At 38.3% G+C, this 20088-nt stretch overlaps 1 protein-coding gene across 1 annotated transcript in view; it reads left to right on the top strand.

The window, feature by feature from the left end:
- KCNH5 (potassium voltage-gated channel subfamily H member 5) overlaps window positions 1-20088 on the top strand; it is a 383851-nt gene that overhangs the window by 92242 nt on the left and 271521 nt on the right. The window contains exon 7 of the mRNA NM_001192989.1: window positions 7576-8002. Within this exon, the coding sequence (NP_001179918.1) occupies window positions 7576-8002 (427 nt within the window). The remainder of the gene's footprint in view (window positions 1-7575; window positions 8003-20088) is intronic.

Below are 20088 nucleotides of genomic sequence, written 5' to 3'. Positions count from 1 at the left end.
TTCTAAGACCATGATTAGAGGTTATGCTTCTTGAGGTCTAGGCTTGGAACTGGCAAAATGTCACTTGCATTACATTCTGTTGGTCAAAGTAGATCATAAAGCCAGTCTAGAGTCAAGTCAAGATGTGGAAATAGAGTCTATCTTTTGTTGGGAGAAGTTGCAAAGTCATGTGGCTAAAGGGAAGGAAATGACTGCAGCTGCTTTTCTCAAACAATCTACTACACATCCTATGAGAGAATGTTAGATGTAGGTGGAAAATCAAGCAAATGAATATTGTAAGTCTGTATTCCTGTTCTCTCAGCCCCACTTAATTGTCATAAGTCCTTGGACAAGTTCTTTGATTACTTCTTTTCTGTTTATGAAGCAATGGGGAAAGAAGGTAGGAAAGAATACTAGCTGAGTTATCTATTATCCTTGGCTCAGATGAGAGAATTGAATTGTATTTTAAATGGATTTATCATTGCAAGACATTATTTTTATGCTAATGACACCCCATGTACTTTTAATGTGGGAATCCACAAAAATACCTTGAAGAGTAAATAACACTGAGATATCTCCAGGATATTGTTCTCTGTGCTCTCATGGCTTAAGGGGCTTGTCAAGTAGGGAAATTGGCTAGAAGGGAAGGCTGATGACTGAAAGTTCTCCATTAGCCCTGCTGTGTTCTATTATGCATTTGATGTGTTTATATTCTCTTCCACCAGTGGAACCCCAGGGATTTGTGAGCTAAGAGCTCAGAGGTTGGGATAGAGGCAGAATGCCACTGGAGTACAGATGAGGGCACAGAAAAAATTGGAAAGCATGCAGTGAAATTAAACAGAAAATGAATGAGCAGACAAAACTGGTCGAAAGTACAGAATCAAGAGCTTGTAATAAATAGGTGGTAGTACAGAAGGAAGTAATTTTATTTTGGACAATCAAAGTATCCAGTATTACCACATGGGTTAAATTAAAATTCCTAACAGGATTAAGTATAATTTGAGACCCAATCTAAAGTTTATGAGAGTGAGTTATAAAATAAGTAAAGTCTAATTTTGGATTGAGTTGAATATGACTCCTCCTCCCCTCTCTCCAAATCATATGATGCAGAAGAAATCATTAATCCAGATTATGTACTGTGGTGAAATGTTAACCTTAATGATACAACAGTGACTAACGGATTTTTCTTTTTTTAGGGGGGGCGGATTTTTCTTAACACATTTTTTCTGATATTTAAATATACTATATTTTTTAAATTCCATCAATCTTACAATCATAAGTAGAGTTCGAAGGATTTTCACAAAGCAAACACACCTAGTAATTCCTAGTAATGCCATATTAGGAAACAGAATATTGCCAGAGCCTATTCAGGCCTTACATAGTCACAGTCCCTCCTCAAACAAAGAAAGACACTTTGACTTCTAATGGCTTCTAATCCCTAAGAGTAGTCCCATTTGTTTTTAAACTTTTATAAATGGAATCATGCAGTATATACTCTTTTGTTCAATATGACACTTTTTAGATTTATTCTTGTTATTTCATATACTTCTAGTTTGTTCATGTTTATTTCTGGATAGCATTTCATTGGAATATGCAATGATTTTTAAAATCATTTCTACCAGAGATGGGCATTTGGATTGTTTCAAGTTTTAAGTATTTTATCAAGTTTTAAGAGAAATTAATTTAACTTTGAATTTTGATTATAGTGATTGCAGTAAATTTTTTTGGATGCAAAACAATGGAGAATGATATAGTTGGAAAAAAAAAAAAACCTTTCCAAATAAAGCAAACTTCCTTATTTCTGTATTACTTATTTTGAATAACAGTTTCGGGTTTCATAAGTAGATGAAAGGGATACTGTGGACAAATTAAAAGGTGAAAATTTGGGGTTGTTTTTGAGAGCAAAAAGTTTGGTTTGACTGGAACATTATTGTTCAGCAAAGTCACTGTTGGAAATGACCTAGCTGTTTAGAGATGTGTTTGTAGACCTTGAAGGCCAGTAGAAGAGATTGTGTTTAATGTCTATGATGATCTCCTGGAGGATACACTTGATATTCTTCTAGGAAGATTATTATTGCAATGATTATTCGGTTGAGGACAGGAAGACTGTGCCGCTGTTGGCTATCATGGGAAATGCATGTAGAATCTGAAGACTAGGTCTGAGTGATGCTTCCATTCCTTGCTAGCTGTATGACTTTTGACAGGTTGTTTAACTTGTCTGAGCTTCAGTGTCCTCCTATGAACAATGGAGATAGGAGTCCTGATATTGTTGGGATGAAATGAGTTGGTCCATGTTAGAGAACTGTAGATTCTCCAGGGTTCTAGGGCCTACACAGACTCCTAAGGGGGTCACTGCTGTGCCTGGCTGGAAATAAGAGGAAAGCAAGCTATTTAATCTTCTTGATTCAGTCTTCTAGAGAATGCTTGTGTTTAAGCTGATACTGTGGGTACTAATGTGATTAGTTAAATAATATGTTATGCTCTAGATATAGTGAGGTTTAGAATGAGGTCAGATAGTGAAGTGGTTAGGAACAAGGAGTGTGGATGAGACTGTCTATAATTGAATCCTGGCTCCTCCTCTTACCAGTTACATAAATTTAGCCAAATTACTGTACTTAATTTTTCTAGGCTATGTTTTAGTAGTGATACCTATCATACAGGATTGTTAATTATGCTGCCTCCCTGCCCCGTGACACATTCAATTCATCACACTCACAAATACTTGTGTTGTAAAAATTTTTCATACATTACTGAATATATTGATTGCTTAACATATTACTGTATGCCAAGCTTTGGAATACAATTTGGAAACAAATTTGGAAAACTCAGCAGTGGCCACAGGACTGGAAAAGGTGAGTTTTCATTCCAAAACCAAAGAAAGGCCATGCAAAGGAGTGTTGAAACTAATGCACAATTGCACTCATTTCATATGCTAGCAAGGTCATGCTCAAAATCCTCCAAGCTAGGCTTCAACAGTACATGAACCAACAACTTCCAGATGTACAAGCTGGGTTTAATTGAAAAAGGGCAGAGGAACCAGAGATCAAATTGCCAAAATCCATTGGATCATAGAAAAAGCAAGAGATTCCAGAAAAACATCTACTTCTGCCTCATTGACTATGTTAAAGGCTTTGACTATGTCGATCACAGCAAACTGTGGAATATTCTTAAAGAGATGGGAATAAATTGCATAAACTGACCACCTTACCTGCCTCCTGAGAAACCTGTATACAGGTCAAAAAGCAAAACTTAGAGCTGGACATGGAACAACAGACTGGTTCAAAATTGGGAAAGGAATGCTTCAAGGCTGTAGATTGTCTTCCTGCTTATTTTACTTATATGCAGAGTACATCATGTGAAATGCCAGGTTGACTGAATCACAAGCTGGGATCAAGATTGCCAGGAGAAATATCAGTAACCTCAGATATGCAGATGACGCCACCCTTATGGCAGAAAGTGAAGAGAAACTAAAGAGCCTCTTGATGAAAGTGAAAGAGGAGAGTGAAAAAGCTGACTTAAAACTCAACATTCAAGAAAAGAAGATCATGGCATCCAGTCCCATCACTTCATGCAATATAGATGGGGAAACAATGGAAACAGTAAAAGACTTTGTTTTCTTGGGCTCCAAAATCATTGTGGATGGTGACTGTAGCCATGAAATTAAAAGATGCTTGCTCCTTGAAAGAAAAGCTGTGACAAACCTAGACAGTGTATTAAAAAGCAGAGACATTATTTACTTTGCTGACAAAGGTCCATATAGTCAAAGCTATGGTTTTTCCTCTAGTCATGTACAGATGTAAGAGTTGGACCATAATGAAGGCTGAGTACCTGAGAACTGAGGCTTTTGAACTGTGGTGTTAGAGAAGACTCTTGATAATTCCTTGGACTGCAAGGAGATCAAACCAGTCAATCATGAAATCAGTCCTGAATATTCATTGGAAGGACTGATGCTGAAGCTGAAGTTCCGATACTTTGGCCACCTGATGTGAAGAGCTGACTCATTGGAAAAGACCCTGATGCTGGGAAAGATTGAGGGCAGGAAGGAAAAGGGGACAACAGAGGTTGAGATGGTTGGATGGCATCAATAACTCAATGGACATGAGTTTGAGCAGGCTCTGGAAGATGGTAAAGGACAGGGAAGCCTGGTGTGCTGCAGTCCATAGGGTCACAAATAGCTGGACATGACTGAGCAGCTGAATAATATCAACAACAAGCTTTGTGATTGATACTAGGTATGATCTTCAAGTGATTTAGCATTTCCTGGCATGTTGTGCACACAGAGACTTGTAATAAAGTACTGTTGTGATTATTATTGTAATATAGATGAGCAAAGAGTATATAATAACACAAAGGAAGAATACCTAACTTTCACAGTGAGTATGACCATGTAGATGATAGGTTGGGGAGGAAGACGTCAGAGAAATGCATATAGAGGAGTCTTTGTCATAAGCTCTAATTAAGGCCCTGGATGCCTAGAGAGTGGGAGGGAAGGGTGCTTTAAGCAGAGGGAACAACTTATAATGTGGCATGAAGCAGCATGGGCACTCTGGGAGCTATACATAGTTGAGCATGGTGTGAGCCTGGATAGCATGGGGAGGAATTGCTGCGGGAGATGCTGTCCAGATAGACAGATGCAAGGTCCTGAAGAACTTTTCATGTCAGAGTAAGGAGTAAACACTTAATCCTTTATGCAATGAGCTAACACCAAAGATTTTAGGTCAGAGAGGGACATGATTATATATATATATGTGTGTGTGTGTGTGTGTGTATACACATATGCATATGTAATATAAAACAATACCAGGCTAGCCTATCCAGGGTGATCAGATAAATAAAGGGAGTGAGAATGGAGGTGGGGTGGCTGATGGAGAGCCTATTTCTGTCACACAGGGAGGAAAACTATGAAGCCATGACCAAGACATGACCTTGGGAATAGGAAAGAAGGGACATTTTTTGAGAGATTTATTGAGATTTATTTTGAGCAGTCTGAATGCTGAGATCCTCTAAACTTGGTAACTGTCTGGGTGTGGCAGGAAAGAGGGTGGGCCTCATAGTGATGTTGTTCACAAGAGAAGCAGATGAAGAACTGATTCAGGAGAAATGAGATTCCCTTTGGGATGTTTACCTGTTGAACGCCTATGGAATACCTAGATGGAAATGTGCACAGGCATTTGGCTTCTGTATGAGGAACTTAGGGAAAAATTTTGTGCTAAGAAGTAAACCTGTGAATCCTTCAAGTATTGAAGTCAGTTGAAACATGGATGATATGAAACATGCATAATAGAAGCAGGGATAAGTCTAGCCCCAGAAAATGATTTTGCAAGAGATGTCAGGCAGGGAGCTGACTAAGATCTAGGAGGAAGTGGTATCATAGAAACCTTTACAATTCTTACCAAATATTTTGTAATATCGAAATGATATTGAACATGGCTACAGAAAATGGTGCTTTTTGATTGTTTGGAATCTAGAGCAGGTGGTCCTTAGGGTGGATCACCTCCTCTTGTAGAGATCTGCCCACATCAGAGGTCAAGAGAGTGTGTTTTTCCATCATTTGGCCTTAATTCTAGTAGGTCCTAATTCTTTACAGTCTAGCTGAAGGTTGTGACTATTTTTTAGTTTGATTTGGGGATAAAGTTTCTGTGTCTTTTCCTTTGTTTTTAGAAAAAAAATTATAGTCTTAGAAATACCATGGTTCTTTTAAAAATTGGAGCCAAGGGGAAGAAAATATCTACAGCACTATATTTATTTTTTAATTTAACCCTGTTTGAGTTCATGCATTTTGACTACAGGTTTCTTTAGAGCAGAAGCAAGGTATATTTGTCTTAATGTCCCCAGGGCCCAACTCATAGCCTGACAGATAGAAATGCTTGATAAATACTTATTTTGGTCTTCTTGTTCATAATTACATAGTTCCTTTGATTTGAGAGCTTCCAGACTCTCTTGAATCTTCTTACCTCTCATGTCACTGAATGATGCCACTCATCATCTGAATTTTATTAATGCTACCCTTTTGAACTGTTGGAAGTTCAATGTCTCTCCTCCCCCAGTGTTCAAGTGAAATAAGAATTGATTTAAGGCTGTGTATATGCCACAGCCTTTGAGAGTAGGAATCTAAATAGAGCTAGGCCTAAGGATATTGAGCTTGAGACAGAAAACTGAGACAGGATGCTCCTGCTCCTCTTTTGCTTCCACGGGGTCTCCTGTTTCTACTTCTCTTTGTTTTCACTCTATTTCATGTTTTTCTTTTTTAAAATTTCAAACATATACCATCACATAGAGTATAATAAAATGCATTCTTAACCTTTTTAACTGTAACTATACAATGCCATAATTAGAGTCTCATTAATATTGCATCTGTTCTACTTTACCTACAAGTTCTTCTATGTTGATCAGAATTAAGCTCAGATTAGGTAAAGAATCAACCTGCAATTCAGGAGACCTGGGTTTGATCCCTGGGTTGGGAAGATCCTCTGGAGAAGGGAATGGCTATCCATTCCAGTGTTCTTGCCTGGAGAATTCCATGGACAGAGGAGCCTGGTGGGTTACAGTGCATGGAGTCACAAAGAGTTGGACACGACTGAGCAGCTGACACTTTCAGGTTATGTTAGATTCCTTGTCTCCCCTCTGGGAGACAGAGTTAGCAGTAAGGAAGTCATGGGCTCTGTGAGACTTGAGGTGATAATCAGATGAGAGGGTCCTGGGTCACTGCTTTGTCTTCCTCTTCTGCACCAGGAATGACGTTAACCTTTCTGAGTGGCTTATTGCATGCTTTGCAAAAAAAGTAACTTTGGGAACTTCATGGACTGAATAAAGTCTATGGTGTGTTGAATAAAGTGTATGCTGTGTTTCTATTTGGATAATGCTCTATTTGATATTTTGAGCTTCTCAACAAAATATGAATCTTCTTGCTGCTATTCCCTTATAGTATTCTTTTCTATGACTATTGCTAGAGGATGATAGGATTTCATAGGTATCCCATTCTAGGTTCAACTCTTCACTTTTTCACAGCTCTACAAATTTAGTGATTTTCATAACTGGGAGGAGGTGGTAGAAACAGCAGTGACATTTACTCATTCTCCTAATATAATATATGCAGAAATATTTCCTGTTTGCTTGACAGTAAAACTAGGATTCCTTTTTTTCAGAAGTTTTGCTGTTCATAGCATTTATAAAGTAAGAAATAAAATAAAATCTTTCAGAGTAGAGGAAACATTTACAAGGAGAAGAAATGAAGGGTCTGAATTTATCACCCTGTTTCTATACTCTGTGTATTGCATCTGAACTATTTTCTTCTTTGGTTTTTCTCTGTGCTATTTATACTCCCCTTATGAAAATAAACTGGGTCTTACCTAATGAAACTTTTTTGTAAATCTAATAATTCACAAATATCTTATTTCCTGGTGGGAAGGAATCTGCATATAAAAACTTTCCTTATCATTTAAACTTTTTTGTTGCCTTAAAGTCAGAGCTGCATTATGTATGAGTATGTTCTTAGTATATAAACTGTGCTTGAGTTCATTAAGGTGAGCCATTGTTTTGCTGTCACCAGCCTTTGCTTTTCTGAAAGTGTTGTATCATTTCTTTTCTTTTTTTCAGGGAATCAGCAGTCTCTTCAGTTCTTTAAAAGTGGTGCGTCTCTTGAGACTGGGCCGTGTTGCCAGGAAATTGGACCATTACCTGGAGTATGGAGCAGCTGTCCTTGTGCTCCTGGTTTGTGTGTTTGGACTAGTTGCTCACTGGCTGGCCTGCATATGGTACAGCATTGGGGACTACGAGGTCATCGATGAAGTCACGAACACCATCCAAATAGACAGTTGGCTCTACCAGCTGGCCTTGAGCATTGGGACTCCGTATCGATACAATACCAGTGCAGGGATATGGGAAGGAGGACCCAGCAAGGATTCCCTGTATGTGTCCTCTCTCTACTTTACCATGACAAGCCTTACAACCATAGGATTTGGAAACATAGCTCCTACCACAGACGTGGAGAAGATGTTTTCAGTGGCCATGATGATGGTTGGCTGTAAGTATCTTTTCTGTTTTTTTAAAAAAGTATTATTGTTGGCAGCTCTTCAGCTCCAATCTTGGATAGGAGTAAAATGAAACTATTTTGTCTTCAGAAGAATGTTCAATCCATTTCATTTACCTTGCTTTAATTTTTATTCATCCTTAGAAAATAGAAATGCAAATTGATATATTTTACTCTTTAGAATGTATTAGCACATGAAAAACAGTATGAATGAAGTGATAAAAAAATCAGAATGATATTTATTTGATTTAATTCTGTTTGTAGCATTGTTCCCAGCAGAGCTATTTCCAAAGAAAGAGCAACATCAAGAAAGACAGTGTCTGGCATATTCCATAGGTTTTGTTGACAATGCATTAAATTCTGAAAAGTAGACAGGATGTGATGTGATGTGAGATAGCCTGTTTATAAAATGTTTTAGTTAATAGTCTTGTGTAGGTTTTTACAATTTAGGCTAGTAAAAGTGTTTATAAATCTAGTCTCCATTACAGAATTCTAGGAGAAGGAAATGGCAACCCCCTCCAGTGTTCTTGCCTGGAGAATCCCAGGGACGGGGGAGCCTGGTGGGCTACCGTCTATGGGGTCACACAGAGTCGGGCACAACTAACGCGACTTAGCAGCAGCAGGTGGAATATATGCCAGGTTGAGAGAATGAAAGGATTAGTAATTGTCAGAGCATCCAGCAATGATGAACGTGTCTAGGATGAGGCATGCAGACCTGAGTACCAAATGACTTGACAATGTTCTTGGAAGTAGGATGCTTCTCTACAGGAGTGAAGGACCAGGTATTCTATCACCACCATCAGACTGAGATTGGACAATACAGGAGATCAGAACGCTAAGGAAATATATACAAAAGAAGCTGTTGAAAAAGGAGATTTTGAGGGAGACTTCCCCACCATATACACCATGTGTCACACTGACTTGGATGATTTATCCAAGCCTAGTTCTGAGACCTGGTGTAACTTCAGGACTGAAGTTATAATTAGTGTTACTGTGTAGCCTCTGGGTCATGTTAATTGTTTTTGGTCTAAGCCATCCTTTTTGAGATTCCATGTTATATAATTTTATATTTTGACATTAATGGGAAAAATGTTAGAGTCTAGGAATGTCAGTTGACTTGTGAAAGGTCAGTATATTGGGTCTAAACAAATAATTTGCAGAGTTCAGAATGTCTGCAAGTTACTGGACACTGATGTTAACAGTGTTTAGTTTTCCATACTCTTTTAATTGGGTACAGAAACAAGAACACACAGATTCTCTTTGCTGCTTAAAAGCACTAGAGGTAGAGTGTCAATTCCAAGTGATGTTTGCTCCACAGGCTTTTAGGAGGAAAATGTTCTCACAACGAGATCTTGATGATCTCTTAATTAAACTGCTGCCTACATACTGAAAGTGATAAGATGTATTGGCAGAAGAGGTGCTTTATAAATTCAGAAGAAAACATTTTGTCAGATGTAGTATTTATTATTATACTACTTTTTAATATTTATATAATGCATTTTGCCTTATACTTGAGTATGTTCAAGTAAAAAAAAAATCATTTTGAAGTAATTATAGACTCACTGAAATTTGCAAAGATAGTCTAGTGGAAGGGGAGGATAAGACGAATTGGGAGAGGAGGAATGACATTTATACATTACTGTGTGTTAAATAGGTAGATAGTGGGAACCTGCTGTATAGACCAGGGAGCTCAGTTTGGTGCTCTGTGATAACCTGGAGGAATGGGATGTAGGGGTAGGGAGGTGGGAAGGAGGCTCAAGAGGGAGGGGATGGGTGTATACATATAGCTGGTTCTTGTTGTATAACAGAAACAAGCACAACATTGTACAGAAATTTAACTCCAAAAAAAAAAAAAAAAAAAAGATAGGATAATGAGGACTTGTGTGCTCTTCCCTTAGTTTCCTACAATAGTTATATCTTATAGGGCTCTAGTACAACATCAACATTGGCTGTGATACGGTGTGTGGATAGCTCTGTGTTGGATTATCACATTTGTGGATTCCTGTAACCACTACTGAAATCAAAACACAGAATTATTCTGCAAAGATCTCCTTCATGTCACACCCACCCCTTCCTCCAAGCCTCCCTAACCCTGGCAACTACTGATCTGTTCTTTATCTATATAATTTTGTGATTTTGAAAATGTTACATAAGTGGAATCATGCAAAATGTGGTTTTCTGATATTGGTCTTTTCCACTCAGCATAAGTCTCTTGAAATCTAAGTGGTTGAGTGTATTAATAGTTTGTTCCTTCTTATTCCTGAACAGTATTTCATGGTTTGGGTATACTGCTGCTTAATCATTCATCCATTGAAGGACATTTTGGTAATTTCCAGTTTTTGGTTATTATAATAAATAAATTCACTAAATTCATTGCTAAAGGGCTTTTGTGAAAAAGAACATTTTCAAAGTTTAGTTCTGAAGCAATTGTGGAGAATAGCATACCTTGTTTGTGTATAGTTTTTTGTTTGGATATAACTTCAGTTCTCTGGGATAAATATCCAGAAAAGAAATCTCTTGGACAAATAGTGTCATATTTTTATAAAAGAACTTGTCAAACTATTTTTCAGAGTGGACATATTAGCATAGTTTAATTTTTCAACAAGACAATAACAGAAAAATAAAATCTATGTAGAGCTGAAGAACACCATTATTCACTTTGTTTCTCAGACCCTAAACCTGGGAATTATCTTAGATTCCTGTTTTTCTTATGTATTACATCTATTCATAACAAGTCTTGTTGACTTTACCATCAAAGTATATTTGATTATTTCTCTCTGCTTCTGTAGCTTACCATCCAAGATCAACTAATAATCTCCTATATGTTGCTTCTATTTTTACCCTTGACTCATAATCTCTACTTAGAAAGTAAGAACATATTGTTTCTGTGTTCAGAGTCTTCCAGTGTTTTACATTGCATGTGAAATAAAATCCTGATCTCCCACCCCTTCAATCAAAGCTTTAATGGTCTGGCTCTCACCTGCCTCACTCACCTCACTTTTTACAATTCCCACTCTTGCTTATTCTACTCAACCCATGCCAACCATATTGCTGTACACATCAGAAAATGGTACTGTCTCAGGCTCCTTGTATTGCTTCCCCCACTGCTTATAAACCCCTCCCTTGACTTATGCCCCAATTCAGGCAGGTCTCCAATCAAACCACCTCCCCAGAAATTCTTCTCAATGCTACCCACTGCAATGCCAATCACTCTTATTCTCTTCCCTTTAATCTTTTCTTTATTGCATCTACAAGGCCTGAAACCGTGTTTACTCTGTTTTCCTTTTCTTCAGAATGTAAGCTCCATGACAGAATGGCCTTTGTCTGCTTTTTTTTTTTTTTTTGGTCTCTATATACTCAACTTCTAAACAGTTCTTAATGCTGTGCCCAATCAAAATTTGTTGTATGATGAATGAAGTTGAAGATGTCCCTGATGATCATCATGAAAATCGCCAGTCCTTGAATCAACCCCATTTGGATCTCTGATGAACGCACCTGCCAGAAGAATGCACACTTTGAGTTTTAGCCGTGATTCCTTTGTGAAAGCCTGGTGAGCTCCACTGTATTGTCTGCCTATGGTAGTGCAGCAGCTACTTCAGCTGGATTGTTGCTGTTGTCGTTTAGTTAAGTCCTGTCCGACTCTTTTGCGACCTCGTGGACTGTAGCCTGCCAGGCTCTTCTGTCTATGGGTTGTCCTGGCCTTAAGTTTCTTATGTGGCCTGATAATAAGTTCTGAGAGGCGATGCAGTAGAATCACCAACAACCGTTTCTCCCACCGTAGTTTTTGTTTTTTACCAACTACCTTCTGAAACTATTAGCTCTAGACATTTTCACATAGATTCAGTTGAGTTTTCAAAACTTCATTTAGTTTATTGTTGGCCTCCTTCTTCCCTAATTCATGTATAGCCAATTATATTGCTATGTCAACATTTCTTTCTCCTGTCTCCTTCTCTTAAGTTCCTGTCTTGATTTCAAGATGATCTGGGCAAAAAGTGGATCCTTTTCCTTCTTGAGTTTCTGCTATATCTCCTTTCAAAGCTGAATAAACCAATTTCTGATATCTTTTGAGTTTGGTTTTCTTTTTATGCCTCTGAAAAAATCCATCTTCTGTAGCCAGAGTGTTCCAAGGAGATGCCTTTTAATTTCCTTCTTAGTCCTTGGGTCCTTGGTAATTTCATCGAATGCTTCCTTTGAAACAACCCAAGAAGATGATTGAAACTGTTAAGTGCCATGAAGTGTTACAGTAACTTTCCACAGTTTCAAATCTTATTGGACACACGTGTACAAAATATCAGCCAAATGTGGCTGTTGCAGCTGTTTGTGTTCTTAGTATAATTTTTTGCCAATATAATTATTTTCCTGTGACAACATGAAGGAAAACAGAGGAAAACAAATCTAGTAAGTGTTCTTAGAACCTAAGAAGTGTTATCAGCCTCAGACTTATCCAGAGATTGTGTGTGTGTGTGTGTGTGTGTGTGTGTGTGTGTGTGTGTGTGTGTGTGTGTGTGATGGACAAGGGGAGGAAGGGAAGAAGGAGATAAAAAACAGGTTTGTGCTTTCAGTTGCACTAGGATTCCAGTCAATCTGTGCTGGCTGTTTGAGAAGCACCACTTATAACCTTATAACTCAATAACTGAGAAAGATGTTTTTCAGAAGCTTGATGGAGATACCAACTGCCTATTTTCTGTTGAGAAAGTAATCACTGCTTGTAAATGATAGATTCTTTTTTTCTGGAGAGAGCCACCTGAAACTTCTGTGCCTTCCAGCAAACTTTAAAAATTTAAATGGCAGCAATTCCAGTTCCTAGAGCCTTTCTGAACCTTCTTCTTTCTTTAATGGCCTGTCCTCTCAGACTCCTCGGTTCTTTCTCCCTGATACTGAATTATGTGAACTCTGTCCTGGACCACAGTCTCAAGATTCTCCTTTTTGATATCATAGTTTATGACCATGGCCTCCCTTCAACCCCAGGTACCTTCTGTTTCCTCTTGATACCTCTGTGTCAACAGTGTCCCAGTATTTCTCTTTTCTGCTACCTAGGGATTTCTTAGGCTTAAATTTAGAGTTCTTACATTTGATCCTGCTCAGATTCCAGATCTGAAAGGGTTGTTTCTTACATAGGTCTATTATCATGTGTTCTTTTTCTCAGATTTATTTTTTTTTCTATGCTTTATGCCTTGAGTGCACCCCTTGGTTCTGGTAGCAGCTATTACTACCCCAGGACAGTCAGCTCCTCCTCATTCCTCTGTCTACTCATGAATGAACCTAACTACTCTGCTAATATTCATTAATCACCACTAAAGGGCTTTTGTGAAAAAGAGCATTTTCAAAGTTTAGTTCTGCAGTAGTTGTGAAGAATAGCATACCTTTTCTTTTTTAGATCAAGATGTGGGTAATTTCTGCCAATTTGCTCAGTAAATACTTAATGATGCCTTCCTAAAATGCTTTCTATTCCATTTCATTCATATAATCTTATTATTGAGCCCCTAATAACTTTCTTTTTTCTGAAGATTAGCAGACTAATTTTGCTTTTCTATTCAGAAAACGCCTTCATATGCTGATGACTTGTTTTGACTGCTATAAAACAAAGGAATACGAGTTATAAAATTTTCTGATATAATTATCCTTTTTGCCTTAATATTTTTATGAATCCTCTTTTAAAGATGTGTTAGGTAGTTAGAATAGAAAAAAGGAGTCCAAAATGGTGTGGCTAAAAGAAAGAAGGGAAAAGTCCGTGAAAATAGAACAAAGGAAGGTCTGAGGACCAGAGTGAGGACCTCAGGTAAAATAAACAGCCCTCCTGGCAAGCCAATTTACATAGGGCAGGCTCAGGGGGAGGAGAAAAGCATAAAAAGAGGAGCCTAAATTGAGCTGGGGCTTCTCTTCTCTTTGCGTCTGTTGGGTCAGCCGGCCCACCTGCCTCAAGGATGTGTTTTCCTTTGCTTGCCGAATAAAACTGAGCTGTAACACAGAGCTGTTCTGTCTGTCGCTTCAAATTTTTGCTGTGGCGAGACAGAACGGAGGAAATTACACACTCCCCCCGACAGATGTATCAAGAAAACAATTGCTTAACTCTTGCTTCACTTCTAAATAATTGCATAAATTGCATTTTAGCTTATTCCAACCATTGTAAAAAACTATACACTTGTGTTTTTCATTACAACTTTATAAAAAAAGAAACATAAAATAAGAATGTTTTAGATAACTTTTTGCCATAAATTATGTTCACCCAAAATTTTGTTTTCGTTTGCTTTGTTTTATTTTAATATATTATAAAATATTGTACATGTTAGTAAACATGTTAACAGCCTATTTCAAAGGTCTATAAATACTTGAGTATTTATTTTATTTAAAAACAGTTTTCACTTTTTCCATTGTTGCCTGCTTAGTTGCCAATTGAAGCAGCCTGACTCATGGAGTCTATAATGATCAGAATATGTCCTGGTAGGATGCCATGCTAAGTAAGTCTTTAAAAGTAAAACAAAGCAAAACAAAAACTACAAATGTGAAAATTGCCTGGGTTTAATTGGAAGAGAGGAAACCCAGTCATAACAATGCTACTGTAATTTTTAAATGGTCTGTAATTGATGATAGCTCCAACAGTCTAAGAATTTTCTATAATTGACTGGTATGGTTTATAATGCATCAGGCAAATGGTTTAACACATTTAGAAGAATAGCAGGACCATCTGCCAGTGGGATATGTATGACAGGAAATTCAGATCTCCATGAGGGTAGTTATTTAAGAGTGACAAGGGAGCACTTAGTTACACACTGGTCACTCAACATCATGCAGAGGAGACAGATGCCACACATATTCTCTGGTACATGGGCTCATTTAGCACCCTCAGTGGAGTTTAGATAAAAGCCAATCTGAGAGTGTGGTGTTGCACTTACCCCGCTCCATAGGAAACAGAAATAAATGCAAGATAGTGAGACTCAGAGATTGTAAAAATGTATTAATAGAATAAGCTGGAGCAAAGGTTTATGTGACCTTGGAGGGCTTTGGATCTCTTTGGATTTTAATTTTTTCAAGTGAAAAATGCAGAAATTGAAATAAATAACTTTTAAGGTCTCTTTCAGTACTGACGTTCGATATATCTGAGGTTGGGTTAGTATAGTTATGACCCTGTTCTTAGAATTGGACTGGTTATTGGAGCTGAGGTTAATATGGAAAAAGAAGAGGTGTCACTTAAAAGTTTAGGACTTTTCATATGCAGTGCATACTTGGTTTTACAGAGAGTAAGGTATGTCTTGTACAGAATATATTCAGTAAAGAGTTGAGAGGGAAGACTGCCAAGGAATACTATGGAGAAAAGAAATTAAGCTTTTGGAAATAACAGCATTTTATCCTATAGAAGGTAGGCAGCTTGGAAGACTGAAAGACGTTTACCTCAGGGTAAAGGAATGGACCCAGGGAGAATGCCCAATGGGGACTCTGAGGGATATTTGGTCTGAATAGATATCTAGGCAGGGTTAAAAGTTGTTAACCTTTTAAAAGGGTTAAGAGTTGTTATACTTCTCCAAAAAATTAAAAAATTTGTCTACAAATCTTAACATGAGACATTAGATGACACAGATATAATAATAAGTTATATGTTAAATTTTTTCTTTACTATTGTGGTGTAAATACACCACATGTCGATACAGAGTGTCGACATGCTGATTTTCATTTCTGGTTTTAGTTTAGCCAGATGGAGAGAGCTTTAAGCTTAATGTTTATTTTGGAAACTGGGTCAGTTCTTTGTATCTGCTTTACCCTTGCTTGTAAAAAGACTTTTTTCTTCCCTTTTCTTTAATGAGCTTAATATCCCATGAAGAAACATATTTTGTGGAGCCCAAAGTTCAGGGTTATGGGCACCTTTTTTATGGTTTAGTAGTTTCAGATGTACAGTCCAGTAGTTTGAAAACTGTTTGAAAATTGTCCTGTTTGTCATGTATTTAGTACAAAGTATTGTGCCTAGTTGATGAAAGTGAAAGTATTAGTTGCTCAGTTGTGTCTGACTCTTTGGAACACTATGGACCATAGCTGACCAGGCTCCTCTGTCCTTGGAATTCTCCAGGCAAGAGTACTGGGGTGGATAGCAATTCCTTTCTCCAGAGGATATTCCATCCCAAGAATTGCATCCAGGTCTCCTGCGTTGCAGTCAGATTCTTTACTATCTGAGTCAATAGGGAAGCCCTAGTTGGTAGATGTGCTCATTGAACATATGTTGAAAAAAAAATTAATAAAAAAGTTCACCTAGTTCAGCTTGAGGAATCCAGGAAAGTTTCTAGGAGGAATTGACTTTTGAGCTCAGGATGCAAAAGTAAGTAGGTAAATGAGGCAAGACTAAGGTACTTTCCAGGGAAAGGGAACTTATGTGAAAAAACACAGGAATGAACTGAGTTGACCTATCTGCTGTTCTCTGCGTATTTCACTTTAGCTTGAATGGAAAGTAGGAGGAAGGCGAGGAAGAAATGTACCAAGATGCTGAAGGCCTTGTATAGGTTGAGAAGGATTTTGTCATTTTTGCTGATGGTTATGAGATAAATAAGGATTTTATTCTTCAGTGTGGAAGATAGATTGAAGGAGATGGAGGCTGTGGGCAAAGAAACCAGTTAGGGTGCTTTGGAGTAATCCAGGAAGATATAAACTGAGTTGGTAGAGATATGATGGATGATACAGCTTAGAACTGGCAAATCTTTTTTATAAAGGGCCGGATAATTGTCTTAGGCTTCACAGGCTGTAATGTCTCTTTTGCAACTACTCATCTCTGCTGTTGTAGTGCTAAAGCAGCCATAGAAAGCACACAAACAAAGGAGCCTGATACGTTCTAATAAAACTTCAAACAGATATAGATGGCCCATTGGCACATGGACCATGGTTGCCCATGGTCTAGCATACACAGTTTAGTTTATAAAAAGACCTTGGACTTTGGAATCAGACAAATCTAGGTTCATTTTTTATCTCTTATTAAGAATTTGCATTAATTATCTAAACTGTCATCTATACAATGGAGATAATAGGCCCTACATACAGAGTCATTTGAAATGCTAAATAAGGGCTTGTATGTAAAATTCCTGGCATGCTGCAGTCCACGTGTCGCAAGGAGTCAGACATGACTGAGCGACTGAACTGAACTGAACTGATGTAAAGTTCCTGAAACATTTAAATTGTTTTGGTGAATGAATGAATGAGTGAGAAAGTAGAAAGAAGAGTTCAAAAGGACTTGTAGATTTCTGGCTAATTCCGTTGAGTGAATGACACAGCTCTTTCTAAGGTGGGAATGAAGGGGCAGGTAATACTGGGATAAGAGGGCAGTTCATTTTTGGACATGCTGTGTGAGGGATTTGCAGGTCATTTGTTAGGAATGTCCACTAGGTTAGAAGTGATAAAATTTAGAAGTGTGGCTTTGGATTCCACTTTCAAGTTCAAGAAAATACATTTCTACTAGATTATTTGGTTATTATATATGCATGGGATTTCTTTTCATGTTACAAAGTAGAAAACAAAAAAATGATTTTGAGAGAAGTTTTTAATGAGAGTCTGCTTTCTAAGAACAGATATTTTAGTCAGGGGAGAATTTTATTTTATTTTTAATTGGAGGATATTTGTTTTACAATGTTGTGTTGGTTTCTGCCATACAACAACTCGAATCAGTCATATGCCCTCCCTCTGGAGCTGTTCTCTCCTTTCCCAGTCAGGGGAGAATTTTATTTACGGATGACTACAAGATGCTTTGGGACCTTTGAATAAATTTAGTTTTGATTTCCATGATTGTATATATTGCCTGGGGCAGGTTGTTGCTTTAAAGGGAAAGTGGTGCTCTGCTATAGAAAAACATTGAGGACTTAATGATCCTTACATATGTAGTATCAAGGATCAATGTACATATGATTTAAATTTTGATGGAGATAAATAGTTAGATTTTTTCCCCTATGTGTTGAAAGACTAACAAATCTATAGATGACTATATTTAGAACATGCTAAGATAAAAGTCATCCACAAAGACCTTTGTTGTTGTTCAGTCACCAAGTCATGTCTGAATCTTTGCCACACCATGGACTGCAGCATGCCAGGCTTCCCTGTCCTTCACTATCTCCTGGAGTTTGCCCAAATTCATGTCCATTGCATCAGTGATGCCATCCAACCATCTCATCCTCTGTTGCCCTCTTCTCCTTCTGCCTTCAATCTTTCCGAGCATCAGGGTCTTTTCCAATGAGTTGATCTTCACATCAGGTGGCCAACGCTTTGGAGCTTCAGCTTCAGCATCAGTGCTTCCAATGAGTATTCAAGACTGATTTCATTTGAGACTGACTGGTTTGATCTTATTGCTATCCAGTTTAGTTCAGTTCAGTTGCTCAGTGGTGTCCAACTCTTTGTGACCCCATGGCCTGCAGCATGCCGGTCTTCCCTGTCCATCACCAACACCCGGAGCATGCTCAAACTCATGTCCATTGAGTCGGTGATGCCGTCCAACCACCTCATCCTCTGGTGTCCCCTTCTCCTCCTGCCTTCAATATTTCCCAGCGTCAGGGTCTTTTCCAGAGTCAGTTCTTCGTATCAAGTGGCCAAAGTATTGGAGCTTCAGCTTCAGCAATGGTCCTTCTAATGAATATTCAAGACTGATTTCCTTTACGATTGATTGCTTTGATCTCCTTGAAGTCCAAGGGACTCTCAAAGGTCTTCTTCTACACCACAGTTCAAAAGCATCAGTTCTTTGGTGTTCAGCTTTCATTATGGTCCAACTCTCACATCCATACATGACTACTGGAAAAACCATATCTTTGACTAGATGGACTTTTGTTGGGAAAGTAATGTATCTGCTTTTAATACTCTGTCTAGGTTTATCATAGCTTTTTTTCCAAGGAGCAAGCGTCTTTTAAGTTCATGGCTGGTCACCATCTGCAGTGATTTTGGAATCCAAGAAAATAAAGTCTGTTACTGTTTCCATTGTTTCCCCATCTATTGGCCATGAAGTAATGGGACTGGAATTGGACTGGAATCAAGATTGCTGGAAGAAATATCAATAACCTCAGATATGCAGATGATACCACCATTATGGCAGAAAGTGAAGAGGAACTAAAAAGCCTCTTGATGAAAGTGAAAGAGGAGAGTGAAAAGTTGGCTTAAAGCTCAACATTCAGAAAACAAAGATCATAGTGTCTGGTCCCATCACTTCATGGGAAATAGATGGGGAAATAGTGGAAACAGTGTCAGACTTTATTTTTTTGGGCTCCAAAATCACTGTAGATGGTGACTGCAGCCATGAAATTAAAAGACACTTATTCCTTGGAAGAAAAGTTATGACCAACCTAGATAGCATGTTGAAAAGCAGAGACATTACTTTGCCAACAAAGGTCCGTCTAGTCATGGCTATAGTTTTTCCAGTGGTCATGTATGGATGTGAGAGTTGGACTGTGAAGAAAGCTGAGTGCCAAAGAATTGATGCTTTTGAACTGTGGTGTTGGAGAAGACTCTTGAGAGTCCCTTGGACTGCAAGGAGATCCAACCAGTCCATTCTGAAGGAGATCAACCCTGGGTGTTCTTTGGAAGGACTGATGCTAAAGCTGAATCTCCAATACTTTAGCCACCTCATGGGAAGAGTTGACTCATTGGAAAAGATTCTGATGCTGGGAGGGATTGAGGGCAGGAGGAAAAGGGGATGACAGAGGATGAGATGGCTGGATGGCATCACCGACTTGATGGACATGAGTTTGAGTTAACTCCAGGAGTTGGTGATGGACAGGGAGGCCTGGTGTGCTGTGGTTCATGGGGTCGCAAAGAGTCGGATGCGACTGACCGACTGAACTCAACTGAATGGGACTGGATGCCATGATCTTAGGTTTTTGAATGCTGCATTTTAAGCCAGCTTTTTCACTTTCCTCTTTCACTTTTATCAAGAGGTTCTTTAGTTCCTCTTTGCAGATGGTGTCATCTGCATATTTGAGTTTATTGATCTTTCTCCCAGCAATCTTGATTCCAGCTTGTGCTTCATCCAGCCTGGCATTTTGCATAATTTGCTCTGCATATAAGTTAAATAAGCATGGTGACAATATACGGCCTTGACGTGCTCCTTCCCAATTTGCAACCAGTCTGTT

Source organism: Bos taurus, chromosome 10 (genome assembly GCF_002263795.3).
Source record: "Bos taurus isolate L1 Dominette 01449 registration number 42190680 breed Hereford chromosome 10, ARS-UCD2.0, whole genome shotgun sequence".
NCBI classification, from domain to species: Eukaryota; Metazoa; Chordata; class Mammalia; order Artiodactyla; family Bovidae; genus Bos; species Bos taurus.
The sequence above is the reverse complement of the archived record's forward strand: the minus strand, read 5'-3'. Positions and strand labels throughout refer to the sequence as shown.